Source organism: Dama dama, chromosome 11, assembly GCF_033118175.1.
Source record: "Dama dama isolate Ldn47 chromosome 11, ASM3311817v1, whole genome shotgun sequence".
Taxonomy (NCBI): Eukaryota; Metazoa; Chordata; class Mammalia; order Artiodactyla; family Cervidae; genus Dama; species Dama dama.
In genome coordinates, this window is record NC_083691.1 from 12,122,558 (window position 1) to 12,137,899 (window position 15,342).

General features: G+C 44.0%; 1 protein-coding gene across 6 annotated transcripts in view; it reads left to right on the forward strand.

Annotated features, from left to right (window-relative positions):
• DENND1A (DENN domain containing 1A) overlaps positions 1–15,342 on the forward strand; it is a 523,573-nt gene that overhangs the window by 456,918 nt on the left and 51,313 nt on the right. For 5 of the 6 annotated variants that reach the window (XM_061154694.1, XM_061154689.1, XM_061154692.1 and 2 more), the window contains 4 exons: positions 1,117–1,157; positions 3,373–3,444; positions 4,655–4,711; positions 12,993–13,124. In XM_061154694.1, the coding sequence (XP_061010677.1) occupies positions 1,117–1,157; positions 3,373–3,444; positions 4,655–4,711; positions 12,993–13,124 (302 nt within the window). Of the gene's footprint in view, positions 1–1,116; positions 1,158–3,372; positions 3,445–4,654; positions 4,712–12,992; positions 13,125–13,209; positions 13,562–15,342 lie in introns of those variants that run through there. The other variant, XM_061154693.1, reaches the window with a different exon arrangement.

A 15,342-nucleotide genomic window follows, 5' to 3' on the forward strand; every position in this document is an offset into this window, starting at 1 on the left:
CTCACCTACGAACCCCTTTGTCAGGCCCGACTAACCTGTGCTGCATGGAGAGCACAGTAATCAATAAAACCAGTGTGCAAATCATTGGTGAGCGTTTCCTGAATGCCTTCTGTGAGCACAACTCTGTACAGTAAGAATGAGAGGGGGCCCAGTTCTGCCTTCAGGGAACTTTTAGAATGCCAGGAGAAAACTCACAACTAAAGACAAATACAAACTAAACCATTGCAGGAAAAGGAGCACACACAGGTCTTTGTGCAGGTAGGATAGGGCTCTATTAATGCTCACTCTGTAACATGAGAGCTTTACAACGGAGGCGGGTTTAAGAAGTATTCTAACAGTTGAATTGATGGGTTCTGGGGAGAAGACAGGCTTCAGGTGTTGATAAACTAAGTCAAGTCATTCAGTCTTCTAGAAAAGCCGTCTGCTGATAAGACCTCCTTATCCCACCAGATAAAATGAATCCGTTCCCCACAACGCCCTCTTTTCCTTTTCCTGGTACTACTTTAGCGTAAGGAGGGCCGAATGTGTGCTTACTGGACACACAGCCCTGTGGTTCCTGCCCTGGTGTGACTCACAGAATTTGAGAGAGCACGGACCTATCGGTGTTACCTATTCTAGAGGGCTGTTCAGAGGAAGGAGTGGGAGAAGCTCACAGAAGAAATGACTGAGCTGGTCGCTGAGTGTGTGCAGCAGAGAGAGCAGGAAATGCTGGCCAGACAAGGGGAACAGCGTTAGTGAGGACTTGGACAGCTTGAAGGATGCAGGGTCAGGGAGCCTGAGGTTGTACGGATGGTAGCATAGCGCGGAGGCTGAGGGTGGGCAGTGCCAAGACAGGATGGAGGAAGAGAAGCGGGGTTGTTAAGGGATCTGACCTCTATCCAGTAGGCAAGGAGGAGGGTTTGGGTTTGTACTCAGGACACTGATAGGATCAGGTAGCACTCTGAGAAAGAAACCTGTGGCAGCAGCTCCTTCAGGGAGGGGGGCGTGTGAGCCTCCGTGTGGTTCTCCAGATTTTGAACTTTCCAAGTCCTGCATGCTGAAAGCAACTTGAAGAACTCCTGAGGGCGTATATATGACTTCTCTAAATACCAGCTTCTCTGCCTCCTCTTTCCCCAGGGAGTGATAAGCTGTACCACCAGTGGCTCTCCACAGTCCGGGTAAGTGTCACGCCCGCCGAGCTACCAGGGCCCCTCCTTGGCTGCTAGCCAGCCTCCTCCTCCCCTGCCACCCACAATGCTGTCATTCGGCCGAGGGCACTGTGTGCGCCCAGCTGAAGATACTTTTGTTTGTAAAGCCAGGCCATTCTGGTGCCAGGTGGAGACTAGCAGGAAGAGACTGTCCAAAGCCCGCCCTCAATGAGGGTGATGAGAGCCAGGAGAAGCTTCCTTGTCTCAGGAAGCAGGCCGAGGCATGTTGAAAGGATATTGCCTCCTCAGAGGATTTCCAGGGGTCTCTTTCTTGGGTCAGACCAGTTGGGAACTTTTCATGAGAAACTCCAAAATCAGTCCCACTTCCTGCTCTGAAATACGTTTCACAGCACAAGACCCCTGGGAGGATGGAAAATGCATCACTGATAGGTTTCGTCCCCTCACTATTATTGTAAACAGTTTTTGATTGTGTTAGAATCCAGGTGCTAGGGCTTCAAAAGCCACTAAAGAATTCAGATGGTTGCCTTTCCTTAAGTTCATCAGTGAGTACGTACCGAAGGCATTCTATGTGCCAGGCGCCGCACTGGGCACTAGGATCCCGTGGGAAGCAGGGCACAGGCCCTGCCCTGGGGGAGATCCCAATCTTACTGGGGAGGCAGGCACATAAACAAGCAGCTCCAGCATGGTGTGAGAAGTGTGCTCTCCTGCTCGTGGGCCAAGCACACTGCTGCCAAGGCGGGTCCTTTGGAAGTGGCTGCAGTTGGCCGAGAGTAAGCGATTCATCAATGAAAGGTTTCTTTTGTTCTTCTCGAATGGCCAAACATGGCACTTGGCAAATCACAGACAAGCAATAAGGACTTGTTGATTGATTGATAAAGGGAGTTTTAATACTCTAAAGGACCATTGAAATAGGATACTGAGTAATTTTGGAGAGCAGTATGGAACAAATGAGTGGGTGAAAATTTCCTATTATCCTACAACAGAGAATGCTTTCTAGGTCAAATTTTTGAAGTTTTTAATTAAAGCTCAAGGTTTCTAATACAGGCGGTTACCAAAAATTGTGCTAAAAGTTAATCCCAATAATTACCTAGTATGTCTGAATCTTTTGTATATGTCCTGGATCCAATTTCTCTTTCCATTCAAATCTGTAGGGATTGTTGCAGAAAAACCCAAATGAACTTTTGGGCCCACCCAATATCTTTCCAAACCACCACAAATCTGATTATGTGATGCACTTGGTTAAAAATCCTCTGGAGTATGGACTGCTCATGCTGGCCCTGTATGGTTGACCCCATCTGGCTCTCAGTTCCACTCGCCAGTCGTCCTATGATGCACGGACTGTTGTTACTCACAGAACATGCCATGGCTTTGCAGCTTCTGCGCTTGTTTATGAGCTGCTTCCTGTCCCTAGAATGTCCTTATCCTCCCTGTCCCCAACGCAAGCTCCTACTCGTCCTTCATGGACCAAATATTTCATCCTCTGATGCCTTCCCCACCCTGCTACACAATGAGCTGCCGCCACCTGCCTTGTGTACATGGCCAGCGTGGTTCTTGCCACCTTGGGTAGCACTTGTTTACCCTCCGGACTGGAAGTCTTTGAAGACAGAGACCAGCCCTCTAGTGGCTTGGTACCCTCAGAACCTAAACCAGGGCATCCCCACAGTGAGTCTTTACAAACAACACAGAAAACCAGGGGGAAGAAAGGAGGGTGTTGTGGCTTAAGTTAGTCACAGTAGCCAGATAACTTTGCCTCATCGGTCCCCAGTTTCCTGCCCCAGCTCAGTGTTAGCATCCATTGGTATTAAACTTATCTTAGTGTTGTCTGTGGTAACTAGAATTTCTTGAGAAGAAATTCTTGTAGACTTCTTGTAGAATATCTTGTAGATCACTCCAAAGAAAGCTTTGCCTCAGAGAGTCTGTGATGAGCTTTCCTCCCAGCCAGCAGACAGGTGCCAAGCAAAATATTGAGCCTGGGGTCCCACCTCAGCTAGTTTATCACCATCCACCATCCCCATTCCCCGCCCCCCACCCCCACACCCACCCATAGGGATTCTGCTGTGATCGGAATTTAATTGCCCAGGACCAGTCACCATCTACGCCTGTTCCTCTAATTAAGTTACACACTTTTGAAATGTTGCTTAACTTGATTAAAGAGAAGAGGCCTTTGTTGCTATTGGCCTACTATATCTTCAATCCAAATTGCTAACTGATGTTTTTATTATAGAAAGGAAGTGGAGCGATTCTGAACACTGTAAAAACGAAAGCAAACCCGGCCATGAAGACTGTCTATAAGTTTGTAAGTACTGGTCTTGGTCTCAGGATCCAAACAGATCTGTTCCTGAGCATGACGACAAAACTCTTAGACTGAACCCTGAGCTGCAGAGCTAGTTTGGGGGCTGCTGTGTTATTTCCTAAAGCTCTCAAATCTCTCAGAATCGTTTAGCGTTGATGTTTTATGACCAGGTCAGTGACATTTTTTAATTTAAAATGTTTCTGCACACAGTTGCTGCAATAGAGAAACAGGAGGCTACTTGTTTTAGCTTTTCAAGTATAGATGAGGTGGTTAAAATTCCAGCGCTCTATCCCTAAGACTCAGAGGCTGTGGCCTGTCAGGCATTCTGGTAGACCTTTCCTGTGTGTCTCCTTGCTATTATGTCAGAACAAAGCAGCTGCTCTGCAGGTTATTGAAGAGTGCCCATGATGGGACACATGCCCAATTTTTTGTCCCAAATTCTTCATCATCTCTCTCATCACTGCCCTATAGGAAATGCATTGTTTGTGAAACTTGTGCCCACAACAGAGTGAAAATAAGAGAACACGCCAGTTCCCGACGCTCCATCTTTTACGAGCCTCAAGTATTTTTTCTCATGGTTTCTCCTGCTTCCTAATTTGACTCCGAGCCACTTAACTGGGGTGGTTTTGTTTTATTTCGATTTTTAATTTTGTTAGTCCTTTCTGTGCTTAAATAGTAATTATTTTAATAGGGTGGGTGGCTGCCAAGAGAACCACACAGGTCGTAGAATGACAGAAAGTCAAAGCCAGGGTGTCTGCTGAAATGAAATTTAAGAAATGGCATCAGAAAAACCCAGCGATGTGTCTGTTTGGCCTGGGCAGAGAATTGGTCCTGAAGCCCTGCCCTGGTTAAGTGCAGTGGATATTCTGAACCTTGCAGCTGGTGGAGAGGCTACTGCTGTCCTCTTACTGGTAGCTGTCACCAGGCTGCGGAGATAAATAATTACAGAGAGCAGAAGCAGGGCTTCAGAGGTGGGGAAAAATCAGTGCCATCAAAATGCAGAAAATAAAATCTCTGTAGCCTCTTTAAGGGCTTTTTTTTAACCTTTCAACATTGTATTTGTTTTCATAGCCATTATGTTTTCAACTTGATGATCCCATTTTCCTTCCTTTTTCTAGTAATCAGAGAAGGTGATTCACGATGGACTGAAATCAAGCACAGTCCCTGCTGGAAACAGAAGGGGAATCTTAACTTAAATTAATTTTTCATGCAGGCAAAAGATCATGCAAAAATGGGAATAAAAGAGGTGAAAAACCGCTTGAAGCAAAAGGTACTTGAAGTTCTTATTCAAAATGTATAAGCACCGTGTATGAAATGCGTGGCCACAAAAAAGTACGATGTGATCAATAGAGGCTGTTTGATACAGTGTTGTTAGCACACTTCAAAATGCATTACCAGCTGTCCGCGAGTTTTCACACTGTTATAAATATTCACAGACAAAAAACTGTCTTCAAATAACATTAAGACTGGCTTAAACCCACAAAGGCAAGCGAGTTCAGAGTTACTACTATCAGTCTGTCCCCTGCTCACCCCACTGGGCCCGCACTTCACCAGGGTCCATACAGATTGGCTCGGCCTCCCCACCCCAGCACTACCAGCTCCTGCAGCTGACCTCTGCCCTGGGGCTGGTTGTAACCAAAATCAAGAAGCACCTCCAAGGAAATGACTGCCATGGTTCCAGCCTGCACGTGGGTTTGAGGGGGACACTGCAGGCTCTGCTTGCAGTTCATGTGTGAGACCCAAGGGGCAGGGAAAGACTCTGATTGTCTTCTTGGACCATCCATAAACTCATATAAAATCATACAGACTGCATCCTGGCTAAGAGTGCCCCTACCTGATTCTCTAGACTTGTGCAGGGAAGTTACTGTAACAGAGAGGGCATTTTTATATTATAATGAATATCAGCATCAGTATTAGCATTGCCACCCTTCATTAAGCACTTTCTAAGGACGGTCCAGGCCAGGAACTTTCACACTTAATCCATAGAGCAACTCTGGGGGGTATTATTCTCGTATCCTGTGTAAGGAGACCCCCAGTTCAAAGGTGAAGTAATTTGCTCAAGGTCACACTGGTGGAGCCTGGCAGAGCTGGGATTCAATTCCAGATTCATCTACTTCAGTGTCTGTGCTCTTACCACTATAGTATTTCATACTGCCTTCTTGAAACAAGTGTTTTGTTTTCCAAAAGATGTTTGGGATCACTTACTTCGTTATCCCTAAAATGTGCCAGGTAATAGGGGTCTTTGTCTATCTCGGCAGTTTTTTAAAAAATTGAAAGCAGTTTTAATTTTAGGAAGTCGGAAAGGACCTCTCATTAACTTGAAATGGTCAAAGGAATTGATTCCTCTAATTGCAAAATAATTTGCTCTGACTAAGCATTCACATTCTTAGTTTCAGCTGGGAGTGAATTTTTAGCAGCTGAGATTCAAGTCCTGGAAATAAAAATCCTGCTAATGTAAATTCAGATAGACCTTAACTGTGGTCTTTTGCACCCCACCAGAGACTGGCAGGTGGAATCCTTTACTTGGATGTTATTTAAGTCCCTAAATACACCTTTTTATCTCCTATCCCAGTCACGCATAACTGAATTGGATTGCAGATGTAAAATAGAGGGGCAGGGAGGGCGGAGCTGTCACCAGGCTCTCATTCCTTGATAACCATATCGGGCTGGTATTAGAAGGTTACTTGGAGGAAGCAGAGAAAGGTCCCCTCCTCAGGCAGAGGACACATGTGCCTCCTTGGTCAGATCTGTTCTCTGCAGGCCATCGCCTCCTTCCTCGTATGCATAAGCATCAGGCCTTCAGAAAATCCTCTTTTTATGATGGGTAAAATTTCTGCAAATAACCAGTTAAACTGAGGGCTTTTGATGTTGTTCAAAGGTTCACTTAGACAATCTAGATCACTCTTCTCCATGCCATCTCCCTTTCCTCTCCTTGATGGTATCTGAGGCAGAGTTTTCCCTCCCCTATTCCTCTTCCCCCTGCCAGTCTTTTCAAGAATAGCTTCAGGAGATAATGTTCTATAGAGAGTGTCAGTACATTTCAGGTGACACAAATGGTGAAGGCATTTCATAGAAATGTGGCTTGTCACCATCGGACTGTTGACAGATCTATTAGTGCACCCTTTTCAATTTTCACTTTTCCCCCCTTCGGTCTTACAGATTTCTGCAGACTTGATATTTTGCAGTTGTTCTTGGAAGAGCCATTTTGTAATTGAGACTCTAGCATTGTTCAGGACAGACGGGACCAGGTCTTCCACAGGGCTCTAGCTCCCTTTCCTGAGCTAATTTAGGATCTGGCTTTGTCTGACCTCTCTCACTGCAGTAAAAAATATTTCCTTGGCTTCCCCCCCCGCCACCCGCCACCTTCCCTTTACGTGGCAACATATCTGTATGGCTCCCCGGATGCATCCCACATAGACATCTCAAGTTTGGTCTCTGCTACAGAATTGAGGCTGTTCCCAACAAAGACCTAATTTTCAAATGTACTGGATTGCCACCTGGCCTCCTCTAACTCTGCATAGCAATGGTGACCCTGCAGATATAATCAAGAACCCAACCTTGCCCTCTTCCCTCTTGCCTTGGGTTTGAATTGCAAATAGAAAATGTGGGGCCGACCTGTGGAGAGGTCAACATGGTATGTGGAGGTCCATCTCTAATATGACTGAGCAGGGCCCTTCTCCATCCCTCGTTCGTTTGTGCTGCAGATTTTCAAAGCCTCTGAAAGAGGAGCTTTCAAAGTATCTGTGTGACCGTTGGCAAATAATTGTTAATAGAGACTGTAGTGTAGCTTTTATTCCATACCTGCTCTGCTTCAGCCCAACAACAAAAAAAGGATGGATAACACATTTTTCTGGATAAATGGAGCAAGGTGGTCAAATTCTTCTATAGCTTGGCCTTCTTTGAAGTTTAACTTGCTCAAAATTAGGAAGAAGAAATGGCAAGGAATGCTACCCAGCCATCACTTTCTAAAGGGAAAATCAGTGCTTTCGTCCAGAGTCCCTCCCCGCCAGATCTGGCCTGTTGGAAGGATGCTGCGTGACTGGGCTGTGGCTCTCAACAAACCTCCTTCTATTGCAGTGCTGTACACTGCTGCACCAAATGCCCTCTTTTAAAAACAGTAGCTATTCACACATTCCTTCTTTCCTATAAGGAATATTAAAATATTTATGTAAGGATGCCCCCCCCTTTCTTTTTCTTTTTTTGCCTATTGGAGAACCCCTAAAAAATTATATTTTTTTCTTCAGTATAAAATTAAAATAATTGAGTCAAATGGACCCATTTCACAGCCTTTTTTTTTTTTTTTGGCCACACCATGCAGCTTGTGGGATCTTAGTTCCCCGACCAGGGATTGAACCCGGCCCAGGCCGCAGCTGTGAAAGGGCCAAATCCAAACCAGTGGGCTGCCAGGAATTCCCTCACAGCCCTTTTAAAATATTTGATCTTTTAAAGATAAATCAAGCTTGTTGATTCAGAGTCTGTGTGATTGAAAGGAGCAGATTCATAGCTGAGTCAGCGAAGATTTGAGTTTCTGGCGAAACATTTCCTAGTGTATTGAAAGGAGTGAGGCAGCACCTTTGGGGCTGGGAAACCCAGGTAGACTCTTGTAGGACAGACATTTTCACACCATATCACACAACTGTCAGCTCCCTGTCTCCGCTGCAGCCTCAAATCACAGAAATTCCAACGCTGGATGTTATTTTGCTATCAGTATTCATACTGTAGTTTGCATTTTCTGTAGCGTGAAGTAGACTGGAAAAGAAGGACACTGTACAAATCCAAACTTGGAGACCAGGAAGCTGGGTCAGAGACAGGAGGCCCCAGCCTCACACCCCCGAGAGCCTTCAAACCTCTCCCTCTGTGATGTGGTGTTGGGGCCTCTGAAGCAGACAGATAAGCCAGGTTCAGTCCTGCCAGTTTTTCTCACTTATAAAGTAGGGGAAATAGAGATTTTTACTGGACTGTTGCAAGGACTAGAAGAAATAATGGGTTTAAACAGCAACACATAGTAGTCATTTGGCAAATGGGAGATTCCATCCTGTCTGTCTTCTTCTGTCCCACATCTGGCGTGGCTGGTCTGCCCACACACCCCTGTGTATACCCGGGGAGCATGGCTGGGCTGGGAGCCACTCCCTTTTGGTCCTCCACACAGCCACCAGAGTAGTCCTCCAGGCACCCTGCTCCCCGCTTCCCCTGGGCCAGGAATGTTCTCCTGGAATCTCTGCCTCATGAAGTCATATAGCCTCAGCTCCCTCACCCCAGCTCCCACCCAACACCACGCCAATCCCCTTTCTTCTTCTGGGTTCCCATCTCGGGACTCCTCCTAGGGACTCAGTCCCTGCCTTCTCCACCGACAAATGGAGATTAGATCCAAGGCATGATCTCTGATTCCAGCCTGGGGAAGGTGATAGAAATTGTATTCTTTTCTGACTCCTTTGTTGACCAAGGGATGGGAACTAACAATCTCCCAGCTCTGAACAGAGCCATGGGAGAAATCTGCCAACCTTCAGCGGCCTCTTACCTGCAGCTCCATCTAGTGTCTTCCTCCTGTGTGACTCTTCAGGAAGGAACAGATTTATCCTGCCTATTACCTTCTTGATTTTTTTTTTTTTAAGGACATTTTGAGCATTTGCAAAAAATTGTGGAGAAAATTCAACAAATCAACAAGGAAAAAAGGAAATTTTATAACCTGTATTTTCACTCACAGTATCCTGACCATTTCTCAAAACACGAAATGCTTCTTGCACATGTTGTTGTTTTAAGTGGCCATATACAGTTTTATCTGATAGACATACATAACATTCATTAATCCCATTGCTAGATGCTTTAGTTAGTTCCAATGTTTTCTAGGCAAACATCCTCACAGGTAAACCTTGCAGGAATTCTTAATTATTTCATCTGGATAAATTTCTGAAAGTAGACTTAGTGGGCCAGAGGCTGTTTCCTCTTTTAGGGTTTTGATAGGAATTGCAGCTTATGTTCCCACCAGAAGAGTATGAGAGTTTTACCATACTCTTTGCTGATGGCATCTCAGTTAATTCTTAAAAGACAATTTATTTAATCACAGGTATCAAGCGTTGTGTTTTTGGATCCATGCAGTATGTAAGATCTCTGCTGCTACCTGCAAGAGAGGGTGTGAACTGGCCCTATTTCTTTCCTGACTGGGACTTCTCCCTCTCTGCTCTCTAGGAACCTGGGAGGAAGCAGTTTTCCTACCCCAGGTGAAAGAAATAGTGGAAAAGTAACAGATTAGTGGGGCGAGCCCCAGGACTTTGTAAGAAATCTTGGGCACCTTTGGGTCTTCTAACTAAAGAACATACATATTGATGCACAAGCACATGTGTATACTGGACACATTTGGCTTCCAAATGTTCTATTCAACAACAATTTGTTGTGATAGGGGTTTCTGAGGACAAGGTCACATCTGATGAGTTTTTGAGCACCTCCTTGACTCAGAATACCTTCTCTTGTGCTATTGTCATGGGTCCATATGGTATAAATCACACTGCCCTGGGCTCCTCGGCTTCTAGCTGTGTGGCCTTGGGTAACTTGCCCTCTCTGAGCCCTGTTTCCTCACCTATAAAAGAGCGATAATCCCATTTACCTTGTGGTTCTTGTGGAAACTAAGTGTGATAGTGAAGGTCAAGGGTCTGGAGAAGTGACTGCAAGTAGTAGGCACTCAGTACAGGGAAGCTCTTCCTTTTAGGTGGTGCTTTTTCCATTTTGCAGGGAAAAGTCTCGTGTTCAATTTTAACAGGACTTAGACATGTTTCAAAGCTCCCTCACATCTCATCTCATTTAACCCATTCTCTTAGCAGCTTTGACGTTTGCCAAGCAGATGGTGGTCTCCCCATTGTAAAAATAAAGAAATAGGTACAGAGAGGTTGAGTGAATTGGAAAGATCAGATAGCTAGTTAATGTTAAAAACAAAACCTAGGACATTTTTACTTGAAATTTTAACTTAAAAATTTAAGCTAAGGCACTTTGCCCAAAACTACCACAGACATTTTTTAAAATAGTTATCATCTTATAGTTTTCATTACTCTCAGTATTTTCTTACCAGCTTACCTTACTACTTCATGTCTTTATTTTTCTCCCCAACCAGTCACATACAGTGCAGTACTTTTCCAGAACTAAAAGTGAATTGTTTTGTTTGGCTTTATTTAACCTCTTATGTATGTCCTCTCGGTAACCCTGCTGAATCCATAATGCCCCTTGTGCCCCCTCTTACTTTCTGGCACAGAAGGAGTCCCTCCCTGTCTTTGTTCCATTTGACCTGAGCACCTTTGGGCAGCCCCTTTCCAAGAGAGCTGTTTCTAATTGGCTGGCGGCAGCTTCTCTCATCGCTGAGCCTCAGCCCAGCTGAGACTCAGGGGCCACTTGGTGCAAGCCCTACCTAGCAAAACCAAGAGGTCACCATCTCCATGTGTTATTACCAAGCAGCACAGAGGCTCCGCTGGGTGTGTGGAGTTGAATATATAGAGAGGAGGGGTGGGGGAGCAATCCCTATTGTTTATTTATTTTTATTAAAGTATAGTTGATTTGGGGCTTCCATTGTAACTTGGTCAGTAAACAATCTGCCTGCAATGCAGGAGACCTGGGTTTGATTCCTGGGTTGGGAAGATTTCCTGGAGAAGGAAATGGCAACCCGCTCCAGTATTCTTGCCTGGAGAATCCCATGGACAGAGGAGCCTGGCAGGCTTTAGTCCATGTGTTCACAAGAGTCAGACACGACTTAGTGACTAAACCACCATAGTTTATTTACTCCCTATAGTTTGTTGAGTGCCTCATTAGTAGGTACTCAGTTATTATTATTGAGTACCATACATAGGACACTCCTGAGGAAAAACGTTCTAGACATTTATGTTGCTTAATCATCTTTATTCCTCATAGCTACCATAGCTCCATTTTACAGGTGAGGAGACTGAGGCTCAAAGATGTTCCGTGTTTCTTCTTTAATGCATTATTACTTAGTAAGGGATCATTTTCCTCCACATGCCACCATTCTCTCTATTTAACTCGATAAGAACAATCAATTGTCAAGTCTTTTATGTGCAGAATTTAATGAGTACTAAGGGTATGTGTCTTGTTGACCAAAATGTGTATTTGTTTTTGCAATGAAAATAGTTCAGTTCAGTCGCTCAGTCGTCTCTTTGCAACTCCATGGACTGCAGCACACCAGGCTTCCCTGTCTATCACCAACTCCCAGAGCTTGCTCAAACTCATGTCTATCGAGTCAGTGATACCATCCAACCATCTCATCCTCTGTCTGTATTTATTATTTTATTCTAGCTGTGAGTTATTTTTACTTAGTTAAAAAAATGATTTAAATGTTTTTTACTTGTACATCTATTCTCTGCCTTGCTCAAATGAAGATTTAAGCAACTTTCTTGACTTGAATAAAGCCAAATGATCCACACTGCACAAGTCCGCACCATCCACGTCCCGAAGGACCCACGGGTATAGTCAGCTGCCAGCGTTAGGGAAAGTAGAATCACTGCTTTTTGCACGTTGGGGTTTTTCTTTACCTTAAAATTTGACTGTATTTATCACAAGCACAAATTAAATGTGAACTTCTAAATTTAAAAAAAAGATGACACTGGCTCCCTAAATTTTCTCCAGGTCATAGAATCCTAACTCAGACTTAAGTGTCTTTCTTCATTCTCTGCCGAAAAGACTAGGACTAAGAAGGAGAGAGCAGGAACACACGGTTTTCACAAACAGTAACGTCATCAGTGTACAAATGCGGAGAAAATGTCCACACTCACAAATCATCAAAGTCATGCAAATTAAAACAACAACAAGGTCTAGCTTTTCACCTCTTAAATTAGCAATACATTTTTAAAACGGTATGGCTAACACGCACAGTGAAACTGATAATACATCCATTGCTGGTAGTTGGTGTAAATTGGAAAGCAATCTGGTAGAATGAGTAAAAAGCCTTAAAAATGTTTATATCTTTTGATTGAGCAATTGCATTCCTAGGGATTTCTATTAAAGAATTAATCCAAAAGAAAGATTGGCAGTGTTTATCCCTGTGCTGTTTAGAAAGTTTAAAAAAAAAAAATTTGGAGCAATCTAAATGCCTAGTAGTAGTAAAAATGGTTTATTAAATTATTGAATATCTGCTCAATGAAATATTATGCATCCATTAAAATGATCATTCAAATGACTGTATTGTACCATGAAAATGTTTATAATAGAAGAAACAGAATGTAAAATTATGCGTGAGTTATGATTGCAAGTAATTTTCAAATGCCTGCATGTGGACAGAGTGAATATATAAAAATTAAAATAACTGTGTGAGGTAGCAGGAGGAAAGATCTTCCCCACTATTGTGAATTATTATGTTGTCTTTATAATGAAATGTGCATGATTTTGGTTTCCCTACGTGAAAGGGCCAAGTTAGCCTTCCATTTCCTCCATCTCTAGCAGGAGGGTCCGAGAGGGGGTTCTCTGGCAGGCATCTTAGCAGTAGGATGGGAAAGAACCCCTGTGCTCATGGCAGGGCCATAACCCAGACACCAACCCCCGGACGGGACTTCTCCCTGCAGGACATCACTGAGAATGGCTGTGCCCCCACCACAGAAGAGCAGCTGCCAAAGACTGCGCCGTCCCCACTGGTAGAGGCCAAGGACCCCAAGTTCCGAGAAGACCGGCGGCCAATCACAGTCCACTTTGGACAGGTATGTACTTGGCCCCTTGACTGGCTTGGGCTTTCTGTTATGTTTTAGTGGACGATGTAACATATGTAACAGTTTTTCATTTCAGCTCTCTCTGACAAAACAAAAAACTCCATGGAGTTCTGCACATTGTCAAAGGTTCACTTGGTAGAAGCATGTTTCCAAAAAGGTGAATTTTCAGAAATTTTGAGAAGACAGTGTGGCTCTGGTCATAAACCAGCTCAACTGTTAAGTGAAGTCATTAAATGCAGCTGCTGCCTCCTCATTCCAAGGCGCTCGGTTTAAGGTGCCTCTGTTAGCTAAGCATCTCATTAGAACGCTTCAGCATCCCAGGCCCTTCTATGCACCTTCAAATAAAAGACAACAAGTGAAGTCTTAAAAAATCAATTAGGAGTTCTTTATTAATATACTTCCTGAAAATCAATATTGGGGGTCGTGCTTCTCAGAGTAAACACCCGCACTATAATTCTCGTGATCCTAGTCTGTATCCAACTTTTTTCAACCTGAGCATTTAAAACATTGTTCAGTTGTTTTTTTTTTTTGTCCTCTTAAGTAAAACAGAAACTGAAAATTTTCTTATCCATGTCCTATCAGTGGTTATATTTTTGGTTGAAAAACATTGTATACCCTCCTCTACTTCTCTTGAATTGACTCTCTTGATGAGCCAAAGTCATAATTTCTTGATTTGTGAGAAATGGCTCTGTTAGCAAGCTATGACTATAATAAGAATTTGCAGGGTTATTCATTCTTAAGTCACTTGATTCTTAACCATTAATTAGATGAAGCATGATTAAAATAATCTTCATGATTTTATCTTTAATATGATGCTATGTTATCACCTAAAAGACCTAGAAGCATACATTTAAAATGGTCCTGCTTTTAACAGACATTTATCAAGTGCCTGCTATGTACCAGACTTTGAGCTATTTAGAAATGAAGGGAACTAATGAAACTATTGCAGTGGGTTATTATGGTGAGGGATGAGTTTGTTGAAACGTAAGAATCTTCTTCTGTAATCAATATTTTTAGATAATACATTCATACATCTTAAACTTGGAGATATCCATCCCCCTTTTCTGATTTTACACTTTAAAGGGATGTTATAAAAATTGAAATGTAGTATAGGAAAGAGGCATCCACAGGGCAGTGCTCACTTGATTAATGATTATCTTCAAATTGCATCAGTGTTTGCACCCCAAGGAGCTGCCTCTTCCCGGGGTTCAGGCCTTGTTGGAGGAATCTGCACCCTAGTTCCCTGACTGTGTTTGCTGAAACCGCAGCCCCCGGTCGGTCGGTTGTCGCCAGCATGGCATTCCAGAGCCAGCTTCCTGCTTTCCTTTGTCCTCATTCCTGCACACACTAACCTTCCCATGAAAAGAGCCCCTCTCTGGAGTTTGGAGCCCATTACAGAGAAAGAGGGGGCGGGGGAGAGGGATTTCATGGTGTTAAACATTCCATTTTCGAAACACAAAAAAGGAGGCCCTATTTGAAATGGAGAAAGACCTTCTTTCCATTTCAGCGAGAAGTAGAGATGCTTTAATGTCATTCCCAGCTAAATGCAGAATAAGAGTGTGTGCATGCACGGGTGGGGGATAAACAATTAAAAAAGCCACCCCAAACTCTGTTGAAATAAGAGCTGTCTGTGCCTTCACAGGTCTGTAAACTGGAGAGGATGAAAGTGGCTTTTTTTCCCCGTTTGTCACTTCCCTCACGTGGCTGCCAGCATTATGCAAGTGTACAGGAAGGCAGGGTTTTTTTTTTTTTTAATGCATGCATGCGGATTAAGGTCAAGCCCCAAGTATCAGCCATGCAGCGGGCTCTCCCTTCCAGCTGCAGCCACAGAGCCTACCCACAGCCGCGAGATGCCTTAATTGAGACGTGCTGTCAAAGTGACAAACACATTTGCATACAGTCTACACTCTATTTATTTTCTCTGGAAAGGTCTACAGTCTGCTGTTGGTTGAACATTCTTAATCAGTTTGCTGTAAGTGAACTGCCAGCCAGCTCACTTGTGCCGCAGCTTCTTCATTAGGTGACAGATTAGCAGCAGGGGGGATGGGCCAGGGAAACCCAAGACCCCTTTCTTTTAACTCTTTCCAGCTTTGCCCTGGTGCTAGCTTGGCCTTCAGTCCTTCCCTGGGTGCCTGCTTTGATGAACCATTGACCAGAACAGGCAGTGTTTCTAGAGCACCTTCTATCGGCAGGCATGTGTTTCAGGGGC